The 20,526-nt window shown below is 51.0% G+C and overlaps 1 protein-coding gene across 1 annotated transcript in view; it reads right to left on the bottom strand.

The window, feature by feature from the left end:
* Positions 1-20,526, bottom strand: part of LOC119102092 (lysosomal alpha-mannosidase) — a 33,649-nt gene that overhangs the window by 9,916 nt on the left and 3,207 nt on the right. The window contains exons 5-22 of the mRNA XM_037225456.1: positions 20,128-20,209; positions 19,801-19,924; positions 17,318-17,454; positions 12,781-12,914; positions 11,371-11,482; positions 11,005-11,112; positions 8,330-8,444; positions 7,155-7,245; positions 6,282-6,457; positions 5,768-5,891; positions 5,335-5,491; positions 4,243-4,371; positions 3,714-3,853; positions 3,172-3,269; positions 2,672-2,844; positions 1,952-2,192; positions 1,498-1,643; positions 68-250 (exon numbers count right to left, since the gene is read on the bottom strand). Coding sequence (XP_037081351.1) covers positions 68-250; positions 1,498-1,643; positions 1,952-2,192; positions 2,672-2,844; positions 3,172-3,269; positions 3,714-3,853; positions 4,243-4,371; positions 5,335-5,491; positions 5,768-5,891; positions 6,282-6,457; positions 7,155-7,245; positions 8,330-8,444; positions 11,005-11,112; positions 11,371-11,482; positions 12,781-12,914; positions 17,318-17,454; positions 19,801-19,924; positions 20,128-20,209 — 2,470 coding nt within the window. The remainder of the gene's footprint in view (positions 1-67; positions 251-1,497; positions 1,644-1,951; positions 2,193-2,671; positions 2,845-3,171; positions 3,270-3,713; positions 3,854-4,242; positions 4,372-5,334; positions 5,492-5,767; positions 5,892-6,281; positions 6,458-7,154; positions 7,246-8,329; positions 8,445-11,004; positions 11,113-11,370; positions 11,483-12,780; positions 12,915-17,317; positions 17,455-19,800; positions 19,925-20,127; positions 20,210-20,526) is intronic.

Genomic DNA, 20,526 nt, shown 5'->3' with positions numbered 1-20,526 from the left:
GGCCATTCTTGACGTACTTTAGGCGGGTCAGTTTGCGCGCAACGTCAGCAAGTCGTTCTGAACGTACCGTGAGCAGGTCGTTTTCGCCGTTTTTGCCGCGGTACGCCCAAGATGCAGGGCTTCGGAAGCTCGTGGGCAGCCGGTTGGACCGCATGTGATCCCAGTGGAAGCGGTTGATGTCCTTCAGAGGCCTGTCAGCCGACAGGCCGAACTCCTCCACTGACGTCACGTTCAGGGTGGTGAACAGATCCTGCCACAGGCCACAATATATCTGAACGGAACACGTGGGCTTGCTGCAGTGGGAGCGAAAGTGCCCGGTAAATTAAATGCATTAGCCTCAAGGTCATGACAGCTTTCTTATTCACACCTTTCGGACTTTGCAATGGCGCCAGCCTGCAGTTAAAGGGAGTGTTCGACAAGTGTTTTGGGTTTTACACCACCTAGGGTTTTAAACCGAAATAGCCATCCTGAAGACCATTTGGTGCAGATCAGAGCCCTGTCCCTCTTAAGACCTAAAACCTCTATTTTCTAAGCTACACACCCGCGAAGATACGCAGTCTACTTCGTGGAAACTATTTCAAGATCATTCCGGCATGTATATCGCCATACAAACGTCATTCAAATGCCGCCATTTCAGTGGCCATTCGGCGTTCAATGTCAACAAGAATATCTCCGTCGAGTCGTTCATAACTGGCGTTCATGGACACGATTTCCACAATAACGGCCGTCATTTGGCTCCGAACCAATGCTGTGCAGGCTGCGTAAGTTTCAGCCACGAATCGCGTGATTTTCTTTGGTGAACAGTTTTGTGGTACCTTATACAAGGAGCTGGAGGTGGGTATAAGGTATAACGGAAAGAGTACTTGTAATCAAATGACATAAGAAAAGCCCATAACGAAGTCTGCGAATACAAGTAAGCACCTTACACTCACAGATAAACATGCAAGAACCCTACGAGAGAGGGCAAAAGCACGAGCATATAGCCATATTTGGTTCAGGAAATACCTCCCGCACCGCCACAGCCACCTATTCGGGAAATCCAAGTACTGCAAGTGAGTGCTTGGGTGGCGAATTCGCACAGCCAGTCTGGCAGCACCTCAACGTCATACAAACGGTCTAATACGTAATCAAGCAATGACGCATTGGGAATACTAAGTAAATAGAGCAATTTGGTTGTCTAGAGCAACCTTTTCCACTAAAAGCAGTACCAATAGCTTATTTCATCATCTGCTCTGTCTGTCTGCTCGATGTCTGCTCCAAGATATTTAAACGTGGGACATTCCCTTTAAGTGTGCGGATGCTGACATCATAGTTGCATGCGTTGGTAGTTGTAATGAAAGCAGCCACACTCCCAGCAATACATCCATCAAGAGGTCACTTTGTGTGTACGTGCATTAATGCAAACTAATTATCCTGTCCTTGCACGTCACAAATGATGACAAGGATCACGACATGCATGCAGCCAGCTGACCTTGAGGTTAACGTCGACAGGTTTGCTGAGCACGGGATCCTCGTCGGCCTGGAATGGTGCTCCAGTCGGATCAGCAGCTGGTTCGGCTTGTACATCTCCAGCGTCAGCAGGTGCACGTTGGCAGGCAGCGGCCGCATGCCTGTGAACTGTAGCACACAGAGCTGGAACTGAACTGGAGACACCAGGCTGCCATGCCTGTGAACTGCGTCACACAGAGCTGGGACACCACAGGGGACATTGGCCCACCTGCGCACACTGACCAGTGAAACGACCACACTGACTACGCGCAAATTCCTCTAAGAGCTTGATCCTCTATCACTTTTCAGCAGCAAGGGGTCTGAAATCACGAGATGCTTTTCAACATGCATCTGAAAACATGACGAGAGTAGGGGAAGTCACGAGGTTCTTAACAGTGGGGATAGTGATCAGACAACTAGCAAATGACAAAGACAAAGTTGAAAGACCGGTCATCCGTCGCACCTGTTTGACCAGTGGTACTGCTGAGCCACTGCATCATGGTCATCATTGGCGCTGGAGCAAAGCTCAGCTGGGGCGCCATGAACATCTGTTTCGGCGAGGTCGCGATGTAGCTTGGGGCGTCGGCCGGGTCGCTGACCACCACCCAGTGACGACCGCGCACCACCAGACCCACGCCGAACTCGGTCTCGTTCAGCGGCTCGCCCACGCCGAACGCGTCGTCCTGCACCGTGCGGCGGTGCAGCTGAGGCAACAGGCGATGGTGGTGAAGATGGGGAAGGTCGATGCCGAATGACATGTGGAGATGGACGAGGGTCGGTACATTCCCACTCGCGGTAGAGATGAGAGTAATACCACTTATATTGTTCACCATCTTTATTGCACACCACGTTGATAACGCCATCAGCGTCTATAGCACATACAATTGGAATCCAATAGAGTTGGTTTCAAAGCCCATGCAAAGTGAAGACATTTCATCAATTATTTTACAAAATACCCCGTCAGGACCTGTGGGTATAGTGAAATATCATAAAATTGTATTCGTTCCACGGACGTTAGAGTGAAATATCACAACGTCAACATCGGTCCGACCGACGTCTATCATCTCACTCCAATACCAGGAGCCCGGCGCTCGGCTCACATATCGCTAGTCGAAACAAACCATGCATCGCACCATACAGTGTGCACTACAAGTCCAAGGATCGTCGAGATTCCGACACATACCATCAGTTCCAGCTGGCCACTGGCGAGACTGCTGCCACCTTGCGACCGATCGGTAAGTACGGTCAGCTGGCTGTCGGCGTCTTTGATGAAGATCCGTGAGTTAACCGGGAAGTAGTTTCCGGCCACCGGCTCCGTGACGTTCAGGGTCCACGCATCACGGTGGTCACGACGACCTGGGTCAATGAAAAACAAACGATGCTGTACGGGCCCCACTAGGGGAGACGGAGTGGGTAACGACGAGAACTGACTCAACATGCAGTCAATCTTTCCAACCCATGTTTGTCCATAACCTATAATTATGTTATAGCTGTTTCACTCAATCATTAAGAAGTAAAAACCAGCTTAACAGCCTTAACCGGGAGACACGTGTGGGACCAAACCAATAATAAGTCTGTCATGCTGTACCACATCGCCCCAGAGCCCCCGGCAAGACTGGAGATCTATGCTTAAAATTGCGTTATAACTGTTAGTAACCAGCCTACAGCACCGGTTTCTCTTACGCTTCATCATCTGGCGTCCGTTGGAGTCTGTGTAGAAGGTGTCGGTAGAGTTGATGGCGCTGCTGAAGCGGCTGATCACCTCCTTGGCGACGCCGTCCCTGACAAAGGAATAGAAATATCAGCAAATAGCAACACGTTTTGAGAAGAAAATCTAGTGGCTGTGCGCTTCAACATGCTCCTGAGTGGAAGCTGCTCGACGAGAATGTCATGACAAACGGGGACGACACTGCGCGACGAGAATGTCATGACAAACGGGGACAACACTGTGCTATGTGTGGTGGACGTTGCTAAAAGCCGAGGTGATATTTTACGCTCTGCTGTACGTTTGATTACCTACGGCTTATTCATGGATGGGACGTGCAGCTCACGGGCAATCTAATTCAATCTGGGAAGCTTTCCACATGCCGTTTGAACGTACACGTAAAATACGTAGATGCATATGCAATGCACGTAAATGCACGCACAAAGGCACGATAACATCAGCACGCCAGTACGACACCCACGCGGCACGGCACTCCGCTGGCCACCCACGGCCGACTCACTCGATGGGAATGGGCCCGACCATCCACTCGACCTCAGCGAAGGGCTCGTCCTTGTAGAGCCGGGTCACCTGGGAGACCCAGTCCATGTCGAACGTGTGTCGGTACTCCTTCACCAGAGCTCCGTCCAGCGTCACCACTGACTGAAAACAAACGGATGATGCGTTAGCTGTTCAACGCTAACTTTAGAGGTGAGGGCACTGCGTATTTGGTTCCCTTTATTTCAAAATCGGGAATGACAACTACAAACTTCGATGGGGCGGCCAAGTGTTGTAATACGCGCTTTGGCGTTGCCATGGACTTGAAAGCGACTTCGTTCACACCAAGGTTGCTGATAATTACTTCGATGTGTCTCAGCTAATGCAGTTGATAAACGTACGACACGCAATATAACAACGACGCGGCTGAGATCGCCCGAACGAGTCCCGATTTCCCGGCATGCTTCCTCGCTTCTAACTGAGTAGCCTGCTTTACATACTGCCAATCAACGTTGCTTATTTCGCTCGTTATTCCCGTTTAGCTCTTCGCTTACCGTTGCCTTCATTGGCTTAGCCCTTCCTTTCGGGTGGAAGACGTAGGCCCCACTGGGTCTGTGCTTCGGCTGCCACGGTGTGTTGTTGGGGCTGCCATACCCCTCGTACCACATGAAGTTCTGATCCACCTGTCGTCAAAGAAATGCTTTGTCTTGAGTGAACAAACTGAAAGCGCTCCACCGTAAGTGTGTATACGCGGATAACATCAAACAAAATCTGTCATTTTAACTAAGATTTAAAAAGAACGTCTTGGCATGGATAGCAATGAAATCAATGCCTCGCTAAGTAAATGCGACTGACAACCACCATCTCAAATTATTGGGACATACTTCGAGCTGGCTGATCAAACTGTGGACAAAGAAGACATAACGTCATGCATTTTCTCCAAAGGAATTAGCATTCGTTTAAATTTTGTCGGCATGACAATGTTCGACCTAAAATCAAGTTGAAAAATGTCGTGCCGATAAAAGACGTCAAGCATCCGTAATTGGCATGATATCAAGTCCGCGATATATCCTAAACCACATTTCATAAATGCAGGTGTTATCACTAAACGCATGCATGCACCTGCTTTCTCTTAAAGGGAGTGTTCTACGTTTGTAGAACTGAAATAGCCATCTTCAGGTTCATTCGGTGCAGTTCGCAGCCTTGCCCTTCTTAAGACCTAAACCCCTCTAGTTTCTGGGCTACACGCCACCGAAGATGTGCAGACGATTTCAGTGAGATTATTTCAAGGTCGCCCAGGTGTCTATGTCATCATGACATTGAAATCCTGTCACTCAATTATCTATGAGGTGATCAAGGCCAAGAAAATATCATTGTCTCCTCGTTCACATCTGGCGTTCGTGAGCACGATTTCCAGATATAACAGCCGTTAATTGGCTGTCAAGCAATGTCATGCAAGGTACAGTGACGTAACCAAACAATGACGTAAGGAGAAGCATATTAACTAAACAGAGAAATTGTGTGGTCTAGACCATTCTTTTCTACTTAAAGGTACATCAGTAGCTGTGAGTGACCTTATTTTATGATATCTGATGCTTGTTTCAGCATCTTCAAATGTGGAATATTCCCTCTAAAAGCCAGCATACCTTGACATCAGCATTTCCAGCGCGCATTCTGCCGAGCCGGAGGGTCTTGGGGTCAAGGTCGAGTGTCACGTGACCATTTGAGAGCGTTTGCAGACCGGGACGCTCTGAGGCGTGCTGCGAGGCGGTCCCATACGAAAACACCCGAACGTAGTAAGCCCTAAGGAAGGACGGCTAGTGTTGGTTTTAATTGTTCAGCAGTTCATGTTTTGTTATCGAGATGACCCAGATGTGACAGCACCAAAATAACACACTTATCAGGATTAACCGCGTATCGTCAAGCCCTCGTCAACAAATGAGCCATATCATTCGTAATCTGATGCATCCAAAAGTCTTCCATGGACCGGTAACGGCACGTAAATATCAGCAACCCCGTGTCATCTGCAGCATTTCGAACAAACGCCTGGGGACAGCTAACCGATCGCGCAACACTCACTTGAAGCCGAGAGGCGGTAGCGTAGAGGCCTGGAACACAAGTTCAACGTTGGCTGTCGAATCCCGGCCAGGGAGGTCCTGGACCCCGGCCGGAATGGGGATGAGCTCGCTGTCAATGGTCGCGCCTGCCAAAACACGCGACTCGGGGTCAGGCCCTGAGCTCCATTCTCTAGATGTCCGCATGCGGGGAGGTCGCATTGGTAGCAGCTGATGCTCATATGGTATCTGTGTGATGACATGTACCCATTTTTCATTGTATATGTGACAAGGGCAGGCATGTGCAGTCAGCTATGGTTCCAAAAGTAAATTTGTCTTAAGTACATGTAGCGGTGAACCAGATAAAGTGGCGCAATAATTTATGCTACGTGACAAGCTGATAGAAAATTTTGCATTCACAAGCTGAGAAAGTATAAACATGGCATTCAACCCATGAAAGTATTACATCACCTTCGAGTGAGAAACACCCCGCCATTGGTGCCAAATGGTTTACACCTGTCGGCCTCAGACTCACGGACCTTGCTCGTTCACCACGATGGCAGACTGTCCGGCCACCGGGATTCGAACCCAGGGGCTGACGCTCCGTGACAGCGGGTTGTACACGTACGCCACGAACTTGCTGCTCCGCTCGGTTACGTGACACGTGGACGTGTTCAGCTGATTGCAGAACGTCTGCGGGGGCAGGCCCGCCCGGCTGTAAATAAAACAAACAGGCAGCCCCGCGCGGCTGTAAATAAAACAAGCAGGCAGCACCACCCGGCTGTAAATAAAACGAACAGGCAGCACCGCGCGGCTGTAAATAAAAGAAACAGGCAGCCCCGCGCGGCTATAACTGGAGTAAACAGGCAGCCCCGCGCGGATGTAAATAAAACAGTCAGCCCCGCGCGGCTGTAACTGGAGTAAACAGGCAGCCCCGCGCGGATGTGAATAAAACAAACAGGCAGCACCGCGCGGCTGTAACTGGAGTAAACAGGCAGCCCCGCGCGGCTGTAAATAAAACAAACAGGCAGCCCCGCGCGGCTGTAACTGGAGTAAACAGGCAGCTCCGCGTGACTGTAAATAAAACAAACAGGCAGCACCGCGCGGCTGTAAATAGAAACAAAAACACGTCTGAAAACTGGTATGTAATGGCACAGTGGGGTTTTCGCTCGCCATCCAAAATATATTGCGTGGGTTATTCATTGGAAACGTTAACTGCACGTCATTTGCAAGATGATACTTTCATAGTTCCTGTCAGCAGCGTATAGCATGAAGTGGGCAAGACATAATAGAGTTCCTAATACAAAGCATGGGCGCTGGTGTTTTTGCCTTCCAAGTGTATAGATATGACCTATGGTGTGAATGCTTGAGAACTGCACTCTCCTGAGTCCGATTGCAATGGCGTAACTCACACCAGAGCGTCGTTGACGACCCCCTGGCAGGACTCCGTGGCCTCGCTCAATCGCTGGACATAGTCATCTGCGACGTGTTGCTTCTCAGTGCCTGCAACATCATCACGACCGCCTTCATCAACATTATGACCATGAAAAAGTTAAGCCCTCCTCTACCCCGTCATGCAGCGAAGTTCAAACCCAGTTTCCTCGGGAAGAAGCGATGGTGAAGGAATGATGAAGGAATGGTGGTGATGATGTCGATAATTATTACGAGGTTGAGTATGATAGGCAGAGACCGCCACCACCCCCACCACGCAATGGTGACATGTCAAGAGAGCGTGACCCAGCTGAATCCAGCAGTGGTCAGTCTGAATGGATCCGCATTTTCGCTGTCACCACTTCCACGAGCTTTGGTCTCAGGACGGACATTAACACACCTTGACTTGTGATGGAGAAATGCGCCACAACAAGTTGTTCTTCTTTGTCACTGAGTGATCCTTTCGAGCGTTCAGGGGGACTGCTAAAGCTGTGCCGCAGCGATCTGCTGATTGCCGTCAAAAATTACCAGTGTAATCAAGCGATGGCCGCCTCTCGAGCACGCTCCGGTAGCGGTTCGACAGACCTTCCGCTCCTCTTGGAACTCTGCCGGGGCGGGGGGACCGGGCGCCTGGTAAATGGACGGAACGCGCGGAAGTCCGTGTGAAGCCATCCCGCAAGGAGGTGATGGTATGTACCGCGGGAGGAGAGTGAGCTGTCCGTGAGAACAGTGACCGGATGTCTGTGCGTTCGATTGACGCTCCACGAGGGGCGGTTCACGCATGGCGTATCTTGTGATGGAAGGGCGACAACAAGGGCTACAATCGTGTCCAGATTCGTTCCGGTACCGACTTAGCGCATCTTGTGCTCGGTAAACGTCTTCATTGAGAGTGAAATCAACTCCAACCGAAAACTCAGGTTTGCAGCAGCCCAATGCAGGATAATGACAGTTATTCCGTACGGCCATGTTCATATATTTAACAGGTATTTTGCATATATACATATACATATATATATATATGCATATATATATATATATATATATACATATATATATATATATATATATATAATCAACCAAATAACGTACGCTTGCATAGCCACCGGCATCGGCCATGTATAGGATAGCCTGTCCGGATCGGTAACAGCAGCGTCACCTGTAACGGCGTCGTGGTGCTGGTTGATTCCCATGGCGTTCCGCAGCAGGTCTACGCGGCTGGGTTTCGCCGTGGTGTCCTCCGTTTGGAACATCGCCGAAAGCTGCTTGCAGACCTGAGTCAACAGACACGGATGACACAGTGGAATTGATTAGATAGACTCCGTCCGACCGTCCGAGTCCAGCTCCGAACTGGAGCACGATCTGGAGCACGAACACACACGGATGACACAGTGGTATTGATTAGATAGACTCTGTCCGACCGTCCGAGTCCAGCTCCGAACTGGAGCACGATCTAGAGCACGATCACACACGGATGACACAGACGCATCGATTAGACAGACTCCGTCCAACCGTCCGAGTCCAGCTCCGAACGATACCGCACTGGTGCACGATCGGTTGACGCCACGCGCGCTGGGTCTTGGTCCAGTCGGCCGGCCGCTGGACGCAGCGCGAGGCGTGCGAACTGCTCGCCAGGAGTCTCTACGACATGGACATCAAAAACTTCGTGGTGGGTGTGGCGCGCGGCCGGCTGGCAGAGGCGCCAGTGGGCGGGCTTTGTGGGGCCGTGTGACGTCATTACTGCGCAGTTGTGCAGGGAGGGGGGCACAGGGGGGGGGGGGGGGTACGTGTCCCCCTCTCCCAGGTTCCGGGGAGCCCGAAGGGCCCCTCGCAACCTTTCAATTAACGGCCCGATTAGACGGCCCAAAGGGCCCAAAAGGCCAGCTGGAGGTCCCACTCATGGCCCCCAGCTTGCAGGGCCCGGCACTCCAATGCCAGCCAGAAGGTCCTGTGCGCTGATTAGAGGTCCACTGAGTCCATGAGGGCCTATATTTCGGTCAGACACCACCAGTAGCGCACAGTCGGTTCCGTGGCGGCACGGTCGTAAAGGCCCATTTCCCAAGCAGGACAAATACGGAGTTAGTGATTTGCATTGCTCGGGGCCCACGGTTGGCGGCCCTGTGCTGGGACCCACAGGGACCCTGTGCTGTCAAGGTGCCCCAAGTTGGCCAGAGCCAGTGTTCGAGGAGGCCTGAAGAACCTAGAGGGCCCACTGGGTCCGACGATCAAGGACATGATTGGAGGGCCTAAGGGCATAAACGGGCGGTCTGAGTCTTATTCAGGGGCCCCGTACCTGCGAAGACAGACCCTCAAATAACGGTCAGAGGGCATTCTGCACCGATCGGGGAGCCCGTAAGTTGATACCAGCCCACGCATCGGTCAGGTACCGGGGTACCACACCGGCGGCGCGCCGTCGGTATGGGCCTGAGGACCTGCTTCCCGACCAGCTATGAAGCCGGGGTCAGGGATTTACACTGGTCGGGAACTTGTGTCTGGGTGTCCATTTCCCAAGCAGGAAAAAGGCCGCGTCCGTGATTGATATTGTTCGGGCTCGTTATCGTTCAGTGGTCCGCAGTGCCTAACAGGGCACTCTGTATCGGCAAGGAGCCTCGAATCCGTCAAGGGAAGATTTGCTCAGCGGGGACGGGACGTGAGCCCAAATGCCAGGGGTTCTCTTGCGTTGGTGGGGACGCTCTGACAGTTGAAGGAAATATAAGGACTTATGACGAGTGTTCACGTTGAGGTAATAGAAGAGTCCTGTGCCAGTCAGGGCCCCAGTATCCAACGGTGGGCTCTCCAGCCCTAATCCAGCATGGGCACGTTAATCTGGTAACTGGTGTCTATGCACCAATTATTTAACCACATGCGGAGAGCAAGGATGTTGTTGCGTCAGTGAGGGTTCCTGCGTCGATATGGGGCCAACTGCGCGGGTCAGAAGGTCCTCCGCGTCAGGGAGCGGACCAATGTGATATGACGTATCCCTCTAAGGGCCTCCGGATCGGCCAGGGGATGCCTCCCCGTGTCATCAGAATGACGGCAAGAAAATGCACTGTGGATGAGCAGGATGGCCCTTCAGCGCCGAGCCTTTACCTGAAAGAAAAGAATTACCACTAGTGTTGAGAACAGCGTGTCGAGATGAACTTAAAGCGCACAGGGCCATCCCATGCTTCCCTGGTACCGTTCATTATTCTGCAGAATCGACTAGTGAAACAAATATCATCAAAAGGTTTGAGCCTGCACGCCGGGCGCCGATAGCGTGGTGGTGTACGCCCCAGCGTTAACCACTGCGCGTCCGTGAAACCACAGGTACGGAGTTCGATTCCCTCCGCGTTCATCCTTTCACTATCAGGGAGCCTCTTGCCAACCCTCTGCTCCCCCTTTGCCAAGGCTCTGACTGCGCCCCTTTTCCCGCGAAGTCTTATCTGGAAAGGATGGCTTGCTTTGGATCGAAATCCACGCGATATGGGCTGTCGGCTCAAAGGATCACAGCCACAAGTCATGCTTGCCCCGATGTGCCATTTGAACGGCGACCATCACGTGTACACGAATCATGTACAAGTTGACATGCCTTTTGGTAAGGTGCGCTGATGGGCGTTATCATGGGCGATACGGCAGTGGACATATCCTGGACCACACAAAAACCGTGTGATTGTCTTCAGGCCAGCTATAGGATGATGGGCCGGCCAATCTTGAGCACGAGCGTACAAACGCGTCTACACCATTTTCAACTAAATGCTTCCATTGAAAACTGATTTTGGTTTCTGTTCGTATATTGTCAAAAGCCTGAAAATGCTTAATTTATTCGAGAATCCATACACTTTACCACCACTGTACCTGGAGGAAGTTGTTGGACTTGCGGATGTAGCCCTTCTGCGCGGGCCGTGAGGTGAAGTAGCCACTCCAGTAAGCCCACGGATCACTGGCATACGGCATGAAGTCGTCCTGGCATGAAGAAATCGAAGCGCGCGATAAAACTATCTCGACTTATGGTTCAATGTATCAATCAACGTTGCATGCATTGTCCTCTTGTATTCGCTTTTCGGTCTACGATACTTTAAGAAAGGCTTTCGGACAGCAGAGTTGAAGTTTAAGTGTCATGCCTACTACGACAACGGGCTTACTGGACTGGCTCCGGGTCAAAAACCCGACCTGACCTCGTGCCAGAGATGATCGACTTGAATTGGACGACAGTAATCTGACCTGAAAGGTGGGCCAGACGAGTCCACTGTCGTGCAGAGCCTTCAGGTAGCAGGAGGGCGTGGAGTACATCAGGTTCACTGTCTCACCGTCGCTTTGACGCGCGTTGACGTACCTGAATAATCCCAGGGCGTTGCTTACAAAAGGATGGGTGTCAGAACTAGTCGTTAAGATTTATGTGCAGCTATGCCAACGATATATGAACGTTTACGGCATGTTGAAATGCCCAGGCCGCGGACAGGACAAACCGGGGCAGGGCCTTACGCTAATGAATCAATGTGGTGTTAACTTCGCCAATTATCATAAACGGAGACGACTGTAGGACGCAGAAGAGGAAAATGATCATGCCGTTATTAGAGTTAGGGTTGAGTGCTGACATTAATTCGCTACACATTCGCAAGGAGGCTGCTTAGTTTTAGTCAGAGTTTCGGCCATCAGCAAGTGAAAAATAAGAACTGTACATCTGAAAAGATGTTTTATTTTGTACCTGCAGCCTGCATGACGAGCCAATTCACTTGAGGGGACATCGATATAAAACAAACACGACTGAAGGGGACGCTGAACAGCACAACACGGGCAGAAGACATGGCGTAACGAGGGCGAGGGTAAGAGGAAGTCCTGGTCAAAATGGTTTAGTAAACTTGGAGGTAAGATGGATTTGTACACTGGTAAACGCCACTTAACAGCCACCTTGTACCCACGAAAGGAAGGTACGCGTTTGCTTTTGCAAAAAGGCGACGAAATCCCCATTTGTGGTCAGTACACGGGCATCTATTATATGACCTCGTGAAATGCTGCACAATGTGTTATTTGTCTTCTCTTTTTGTAATTGCCTCCTATATGAATATATAGATTTGACTGGAATCGTATTACTCCCATGTTATGAGAAAGAATAAAAAATGCGTAGAAACAGATAAGCAACGGAGAGATGGGGAGGACAATTAGTCAACTCACATGTGTAGGAGGGACCACGTCACAAAACAATGCTTTCGGGGTTTGGGTCCACCAAAGCGCAAACGACACCAAGGAACAGTTGGCCTTTGTCAAACAACTGCACAAACAACTGCACAGAAAATGGCAGACAGAGCTGAATGGAGACACGGAGCCCACTGGTGAGGTTTCATGGCCTGCCTCCCAATACTGCTTCTGAGAGTTCAGTATCTGCGATATGTTTTATCGCCATCTTCCTTCATACGCTATAAGCCTTGAATGTTACGGACACAGGCTGAACATAACAAGAGGCGGTTGCAAATTATGCACGGAATTACCGTTTATCATCCATAGATGTAGTTTGCTCCCGCATGCCTCACAAACTACTTTGCTGTTGTTTCTGTGCTGAAATGCTCTGGTCAAACGCTTTGGTTTAAAGGCGGAATGATTCCTTTGCAGGTAGGCATGCACAAGCCTACTTACTTGATGAGCTTGTCCATATTTTTGAACCACATATTGGCGTCTTGGTAGTTGAAATCGTCGCCCATGGTCATCATGATATGACCACTTCGGTAGGCCTTCGATTTGTTCTTCGCGAAGTCGATGAAGTTGTTCACCTGCAGATGCATAGTATCGATATCCTAAGCCATTTCAAGCAAAAAGAGTTGCAAGCACTTGCCTCACATCCGCACCGTAACACGTACTGTAGAGATTAAAGCACTATTTTCGGAAAATGCATACAGCAACGAGAAAATCAATATCGCAATGGTTCGCTGCGGGATCCTTGCTTACCGAAAACGCTGTTTAAATGGAGTTTTCCACATTTGGAGGTAATGAAGCAAGCATCCAATATCATGAAATAGGGTCCTTATAACTATTGGTAGCATTTTAGATGAAAAGCTGCTCTAGACAACGCAATTTCTCTGTTTAGTAAATATCTCCTGCATACGTCGCATTCATACGTCATTTACAGACTTTCAAGCCAAACTTGGTCGTAGCTCGAAATTTGATTGAGACAAAGTGGCTGCTGCGGCCATCGTTGCACTCGGCTGTGCTGCAGCGAATGTGCCAACATTTGCTCCAACCTTGTACCTTACAAGAAAGACTTGAATGGCCGTTTTCTGAGGAAAATTGTCCGGCGGCAGGACAGGAAAAAACTTCGCTGGTCATTGCTCGTCTTGCACTGCATCACGCCAGGGTTGGCAGGTCTGGCTTGTCTCTGGGTGCGCGTCGGCGCCTCTCTCTGTCCGAGCGGGGCCGTCGGCACCTCTGTCTGTCCGAGCGGGGCCGTCGGCACTTCTGTCTGTCCGAGCGGGGCCGTCGGCACCTCTGTCTGTCCGAGCGGGGCCGTCGGCACCTCTCTCTGTCCGAGCGGGACCGTCGGCACCTCTGTCTGTCCAAGCGGGGCCGTCGGCACCTCTCTCTGTCCGAGCGGGGCCGTCGGCACCTCTGTCTGTCCGAGCGGGGCCGTCGGCACCTCTCTCTGTCCAAGCGGACCCGTTGGCACCTCTGTCTGTCCGAGCGGGGCCGTCGGCACCTCTGTCTGTCCGAGCGGGGCCGTCGGCACCTCTGTCTGTCCGAGCGGGACCGTCGGCACCTCGGTCTGTCCGAGCGGTGCCGTCGGCACCTCTGCGTGTCCGAGCGGGGCCGTCGACACCTCTGTCCGTCCGAGCGGGGCCGTCGGCACCTCAGTCTGTCCGAGCGGACCCGTTGGCACCTCTGTCTGTCCGAGCGGGGCCGTCGGCACCTCTGTCCGCCCGAGCGGGGCCGTTGGCACCTCTGTCTGTCCGAGCGGGGCCGTCGGCACCTCTGTCTGTCCGAGCGGGACCGTCGGCACCTCGGTCTGTCCGAGCGGTGCCGTCGGCACCTCTGCGTGTCCGAGCGGGACCGTCGGCACATCTGTCTGTCCGAGCGGGGCCTTCGGCGCCACGGTCTAGCTTTCGGCGCCACGGTCTGTCCGAGTGGGGCTGGGTATTGCGTCACCCACAACACTCCTGAAGATGTCACGGAATGTTTTCCTGAACCTCTGGTGTCAAATCGAAGTTGACCATGGGCCAATCACGCACGGTGGCTCGTCATGAGCCGACCGGCCGGTATATCGGTGACCAGTACCGGCCGGTATATCGGTGACCAGTACCGGCCGGTATATCGGTGACCGGTACCGGCCGGAATATCGGTGACCAGTACCGGCCGGTATATTGGCGACCGGTTCCGGCCGGTATATCGGTGACCAGTACCGGCCGGTATATCGGTGACCAGTACCGGCCGGTGTATCAGTGACCGGTACCGGCTGGTATATCGGGTGACCGGGCGCGATCGGTTCACTGCGACCGCGACCTTTAAACCAACCGGAACTCAAGAAAATCGGCAAATGAAAAATGCATTTTGTCGACCTCGAGTAGCTGTCATCCATCCCGGGTGACGCGCACGGAGATTAAAACTAACACCTTATGACAGCGGCCAGTATGCAGCCAGGTATCATCAAATCCAAAGTCATCGTTTTTAGCAGGTTCTGTCACTGATCATCTATTCACGCCAAGTTATGCGAAAAACACAAAACCAGCAGATAAACGCCTTTCGTTGTTTGTACCGCACCGTAGGCTTAGATCACTAATTCCTTAAATGAATGTTTGGCGCTGCATTCACCTGTCACGGGTCTTCTTTCGGATGTGATCAGATATGATCAGAGCAGCTATGATCATTGATGTAACTGCAACCAATACGTGTCACCCATGGTTGTTAATACGACAGGAGCTGTGCGTTTCTTTCAGCGTTCGGACGTTTTTGACGCAACGTGCCAAGCGTTGCTACGTTCCGCGGATTTGATCCTCTGTCACATACCTACGACGTACGCTCACGGATGAAAATGGAACGGTAAGGTTAAGCTACATGGGTTACACAACAAAATGCATTTTTATTCGCGGTGAGATGTGTCCACATGCTTGCATAGACACGGATGATTGCGTTTTTCCAGTAAGCCGCGGGCGATCTATCCCCAATTTCTACCAGAGCCTTTAGAGACGAGTAGTCTTGAAAACTGTCGGTGATTTTGCGCGAGCTAGTGCTCGTTGTTTTGTGCTTGAAGTCCAGCGGCTCTACAGATGTCCCCATTTTGACACAACAATGGCATAGCTTTAAAGACTTAGGAAGTTAACAAATTTTTCTAGTGATGATGACGAATGGCTGGCACCGCACTAACCGTAATATCATCACACGCGCAAACGTCTTTTTCAGTTTTTCTTTCACAATTTCAATCGATTTTTTCATTCAGCATTCCCTGGAAGCACTTGCTGAAGGCAGCAAAACTGCAGGTCTTCATTTCTGCGATCCAGCGACAATGAGACTCTTCACTCACTGACCCTCTCCTGGGCTCGGCCTCGTTTATTCGGAGCCGGCGTCGAATTAGATGCGTGCTGGATTGAATTTCATGTGTCCGATTCCAGGCGTGCTGGGCCGGCACAAAAGGCGACCTTGCTCCGGCTCCAGGCCAGATTCGAAAAAAGAAATAACGCAGCTTCAGACCATTTGTTCGTTTCTTCTCACGTTAAGCTCCAGCTTAACTTCATACCATGGTTATCGATGCGCTGTGAGCACTCTGAGCGCAACACTTTATCATCTACACGACTCTTGAGGGACGACAGGTACGTAAGGTCGATTAATACGCACTTGTCAGACACTGTCCTACAGTTCCGGAAGGATGTCGAAGTTTTGAGACTTTGATGACTGGTGTTGGTATTTAAATGAATGGTCTCAAGGTCAAGGTCACAGTTCTCAGCAGAGTGAGCCGATCGTGATCGGTCACGCAGTGCCGGCCGGTCGACCCATGCTGTGCCGCTGTGTGCGATCCGTCAATGTTTATATTAAATTCACAACCGAACTAGATGAGATGCAATCGATATGTTTCGTTAGTTCATACAATTCAATGACTTTCAATTGCATATCGGTTTAAAGAAACTCAAAAGGACTATGTTTTTCTTCAGAAAATGAGGTCAAAGGTCAAATTAAGCCACCATATGTACCTAGTGGACTTCAAATGTTATATTGATCAATATTTTAGAAAAATATGGGCATATATATTTTTGATGCACTTTTCCTAAAGATTATTGTCTGCACCCTATTTTCGCTAGAACAAGTTGAAAATAGGGTTCGTAACGTCATCGCATATTTCTATCTGCTACTAGTTCCTTAGCGATACGCCACGCAACTCTAAAACTCGCGGGTCAAGCATCCAACCCCCACACAAACGTGGAGCACTCACTTAAAAGGAATGAAGAATGAGTGAAGATGGGCAGACCCATTTTGGTGGTGGTCGTTCATTGGCTTCAAATCAATGTTGAGCAAACTGCGCAAGTTTCCATCACGAATCATGCTTTGTGGTACGTTCTATAAAAAGTCGGATATGATTGCTAGTCATTACGGAAATAAGACTTGTGATGGAATGACTTAAATAGCGTGCCATAACTGAGCATATGAACACAACGCTCATCTTAAATTCACTGATAAATATGCCAGGCCAACACGAAAAATGGCCAAAACAAGACCACATAACCATACTTGGTTCAGCAAATACCTCCGTTAACGCCACGGCCAACCCTCAGGAGATTGAAGTATTACCTGTGAGTGCTAGGGTGGTAATTTCGCACGACTGGTTTGGAAACGCTTCGATGTCATGCACACGTTCCACGATCCAATCAAGCAGTGACGTAATGAGCAGCATATGTACTAAATATATAATTGCGTTGTCTGCAGCAGTCTTTTCCATTTCAAGCATACCAATGGCTATAAATGAACATATTCATAATTTCAAATGCGGAACATTTCCTTAAATCATGGTCAATTTTCGGCGAGACATTTGCGCTGCCGAACCTGCTTTAAAACATCTTTTAAAGCTGCCTTAGGCAAATGATCCTATCGTCTCAGCCAAGCAAACGCAACCGAAGCCTTCCCGGAGAACCCCACGCTGATGACCACGTCGCTGCTACCCAACGTCGGGGAATGCGCTTCAGCCTGCACGAAATACCTTGTCCTCGACATTGTAATCCCGGAGCCGCGAGTCGTCCATGATGGGCGGATCGTTGCAGTTCACGTCGTAGCAGTGTCCAGGGGGCGGAGAATAGTGGCGGTACAGGACGCCAGTGAAGAGGTCTCCCTCGGCACCTTCGGGTTGGAAGAGACAGCTCCAATCAGGCTCGGGGCGACGCCCAGCGACGCCAGGCGACGCCCTTGAAGGAGACCAAAGAACTGGGCACACGGAGAGGGGTACAGGCCGGTGGCGTCAGGTCCTGGCAGGGAAAGGGTCCAGCCAGCTCACGTCCTGCTCGGTCAAGGGGTCCGCACACCAGCCGCATGCTGATAGACTGTGTTCCTTGAGATGTCTCGTCTTGCGTTGAGATGCATGCCTGGGTCAGCATTTGTTACCAATGCTTCGTTCTGTTCCGCCACCGGTGTCACTCCGTTTCCATGGAAACGCGGTAAGCGCGTGACTGGCGTGGAACGTGATCCAGTAATGCGCATGGCCGCTGCCCCTGTTCGCTTCGGGCGGATCGGTGGTTGTTAAGCTGACCGTTGGCTCTGTTCGCTTCGAGCGGATCGGTGGTTGTTAAGCTGACCGCTGGCTTTGTTCGCTTCGGGCGGATCGGTGGCTGTACAGCTGACCGCTGGCCCTGTTCGCTTCGGGCGGATCGGCGGTTGTTAGGCTGACCGCTGGTCCTGTTCGCTTCGGGCGGATCGTTGGTTGTTTGGCTGACTGCTAGCCCTGTTCGCTTCGGGCGGATCGGCGGTTGTTAGGCTGACCGCTGGTCCTGTTCGCTTCGGGCGGATCGGTGGTTGTTTGGCTGACCGCTAGCCCTGTTCGCTTCGGGCGGATCGGCGGTTGTTAGGCTGACCGCTGGTCCTGTTTGCTTCGGGCGGATCGGTGGTTGTTTGGCTGACAACTGGCCCTGTTCGCGCCAAAACACTGTGGTAATACCATCACTGGTCAACCCCTGCTGCAACGCTGCGATAACGTGGGCAATGCAAGAAATGACAAAAATGAAGACGGAGTGTCAAGGGAGGAAAGAGAAAGACAGGTGCAGGAGAGAAGCGACAGACATATGTGAATGGACAGACACATACCCATAAAGAGGCGTGACAATCGCATTTACAGTCATGCTAACCTGTTAAGCGCATGGCGCCACAGCCGCGACTCATGCATGAGTCATTCACCACTGGTCTTGCTTAATGAGCTTATCCGTGCTTTTAAACCAGACACGGGCGCTTTGGTTGGTCAAATTTTGCCCCATCGGTTTGGGTATGATATTTTGTTCTAAAGGCTTTTGATTTACTTTTACAATATTGTGCAATTTTCCACCTTAAATGCATTTCATAGGTTTTGATGACCAATTGATTTAATTTTGCGGTGGAACTAACACGCCTAGTCTTGTAATGTCAGTTGGTCACTGATACCAAAGCTGAATCGGAAAAGACATATTTTAAGCAGATAGCCAATACGTGTCTCGAACAAGCAATGAGCTGACACGGAACAAAATAAATAGAACATACGCTACGGATAACCGATACTTGCTGGCATACGTCATTGGAACAAAATGAAAATGTATGGCTTTCATGTTAGAAATGAGGAAAATGTTACAAATATGACCGAATCATTGTCATCCATCAAAATTTTTGGTATCACAGCAACTCATGTCAAGGCATCCCTGACTTTTTATCATCCTTCACTGACTTCATGTCACTGTACATTAAGGTGTCCGACGCCACTGCATAAGGCACTTTAACCTAAGAACCAACCGATATATGCTACACACACGATGGCTCTGACCACGACTCCACATGACATTGTGCGTCTGAGAAACCAGAGGTACAGGGTTCTCAGAAACAACCGGGATATCCTACACACACGATGGCTCTGACCACGATTCCACATGACATTGTGCGTCTGAGAAACCAGAGGTACAGGGTTCTCAGAAACAACCGGGATATCCTATACACACGATGGCTCTGACCACGATTCCACATGACATTGTGCGTCTGAGAAACCAGAGGTACGGGGTTCTGAGACACAACCGAGATATCCTACACACACGATGGCTCTGACCACGATTCCACATGACATTGTGCGTCTGAGAAACCAGAGGTACAGGGTTCTCAGAAACAACCGGGATATCCTACCCACACGATGGCTCTGACCACGATTCCACATGACATTGTGCGTCTGAGAAACCAGAGGTACGGGGTTTTCAGAAACAACCGGGATATCCTATACACACGATGGCTCTGACCACGATTCCACATGACATTGTGCGTCTGAGAAACCAGAGGTACGGGGTTCGATTCCCCGCGGTGCTCACTAATCCTGCCAGGGTCAGAAGCGGCGACACCATACAGTGTCGGCCGCTGAATGTGTCTTAAAGCCCCATTGACGATGACCTCGCTTCCAGATGACCTCGGTCACGACCGACACCCGGCCGGCTGACCTTGGGCACGGTCCGCACCGTGAGAGCTGACCTTGGTTGTGGTCCGCCTGCCACACCATCTCCATGTCGGTGTCGTTGATCCGCCTTTTTCGGTCGTCGTAGTCAATCCGGGCGAAGAACAGGCCGTCGAAGCCCATCTGGGCGAACAGGTTGGCCTGTGGCGGAGTGCACACATGTCATGAAGTGTGTGTCATCAAGCAAGGTGTTTGGCCACACAGTGCATCGAAAACAGCTTTGGCACTTGCTTGTTCTGTTGACGAGTTTCTGATGGACTAGGCAGTTGGCCAAAATTTGGTCGTGCAGGGTTAGCAGCGCCGGCCTCGTTCTGTTCTTGGCCCCCCCACACGCTTCCACTGACCTGCTCCTTGGTGTGGCCGAAGGGATCGATCTGCCACGCCACCCGGGGGATGCCGCAGGTACCGAAATGGTCAAACAATGTCCTGGAACCAGGTCAGGTCACAGCGACACCACAAGGACTGAAATGGCACGTTGTGTCCAGGACTAGGCGCAGGTCACAACGGGACACTGACTGGTTGTGACTGGTTTGACTAGACACTGTTTGAGTGGCTTTAACTCATTGAAGTGGTTGCACTGATTCCTGAAAGGCCAGGAGTTGTTCTCTAGCAGGAGTTCCTTATGGAATCCGTGTCAAGATTGGCATGCCATGTTCTGAAGCACGCCCAGGCTGTCTTTCTGCCACCTGGTAGCGATATTTCCTCATTCCGAGCGGCTTGCGTCATCGTCTAATCCCGAGGGG

The sequence above is a fragment of the Pollicipes pollicipes genome, unplaced genomic scaffold, assembly GCF_011947565.3.
Source record: "Pollicipes pollicipes isolate AB1234 unplaced genomic scaffold, Ppol_2.1 Scaffold_5591;HRSCAF=6616_pilon_pilon_pilon, whole genome shotgun sequence".
Classification (NCBI taxonomy): Eukaryota; Metazoa; Arthropoda; class Thecostraca; order Pollicipedomorpha; family Pollicipedidae; genus Pollicipes; species Pollicipes pollicipes.
This window is presented reverse-complemented; position numbering and strand designations above follow the sequence as displayed.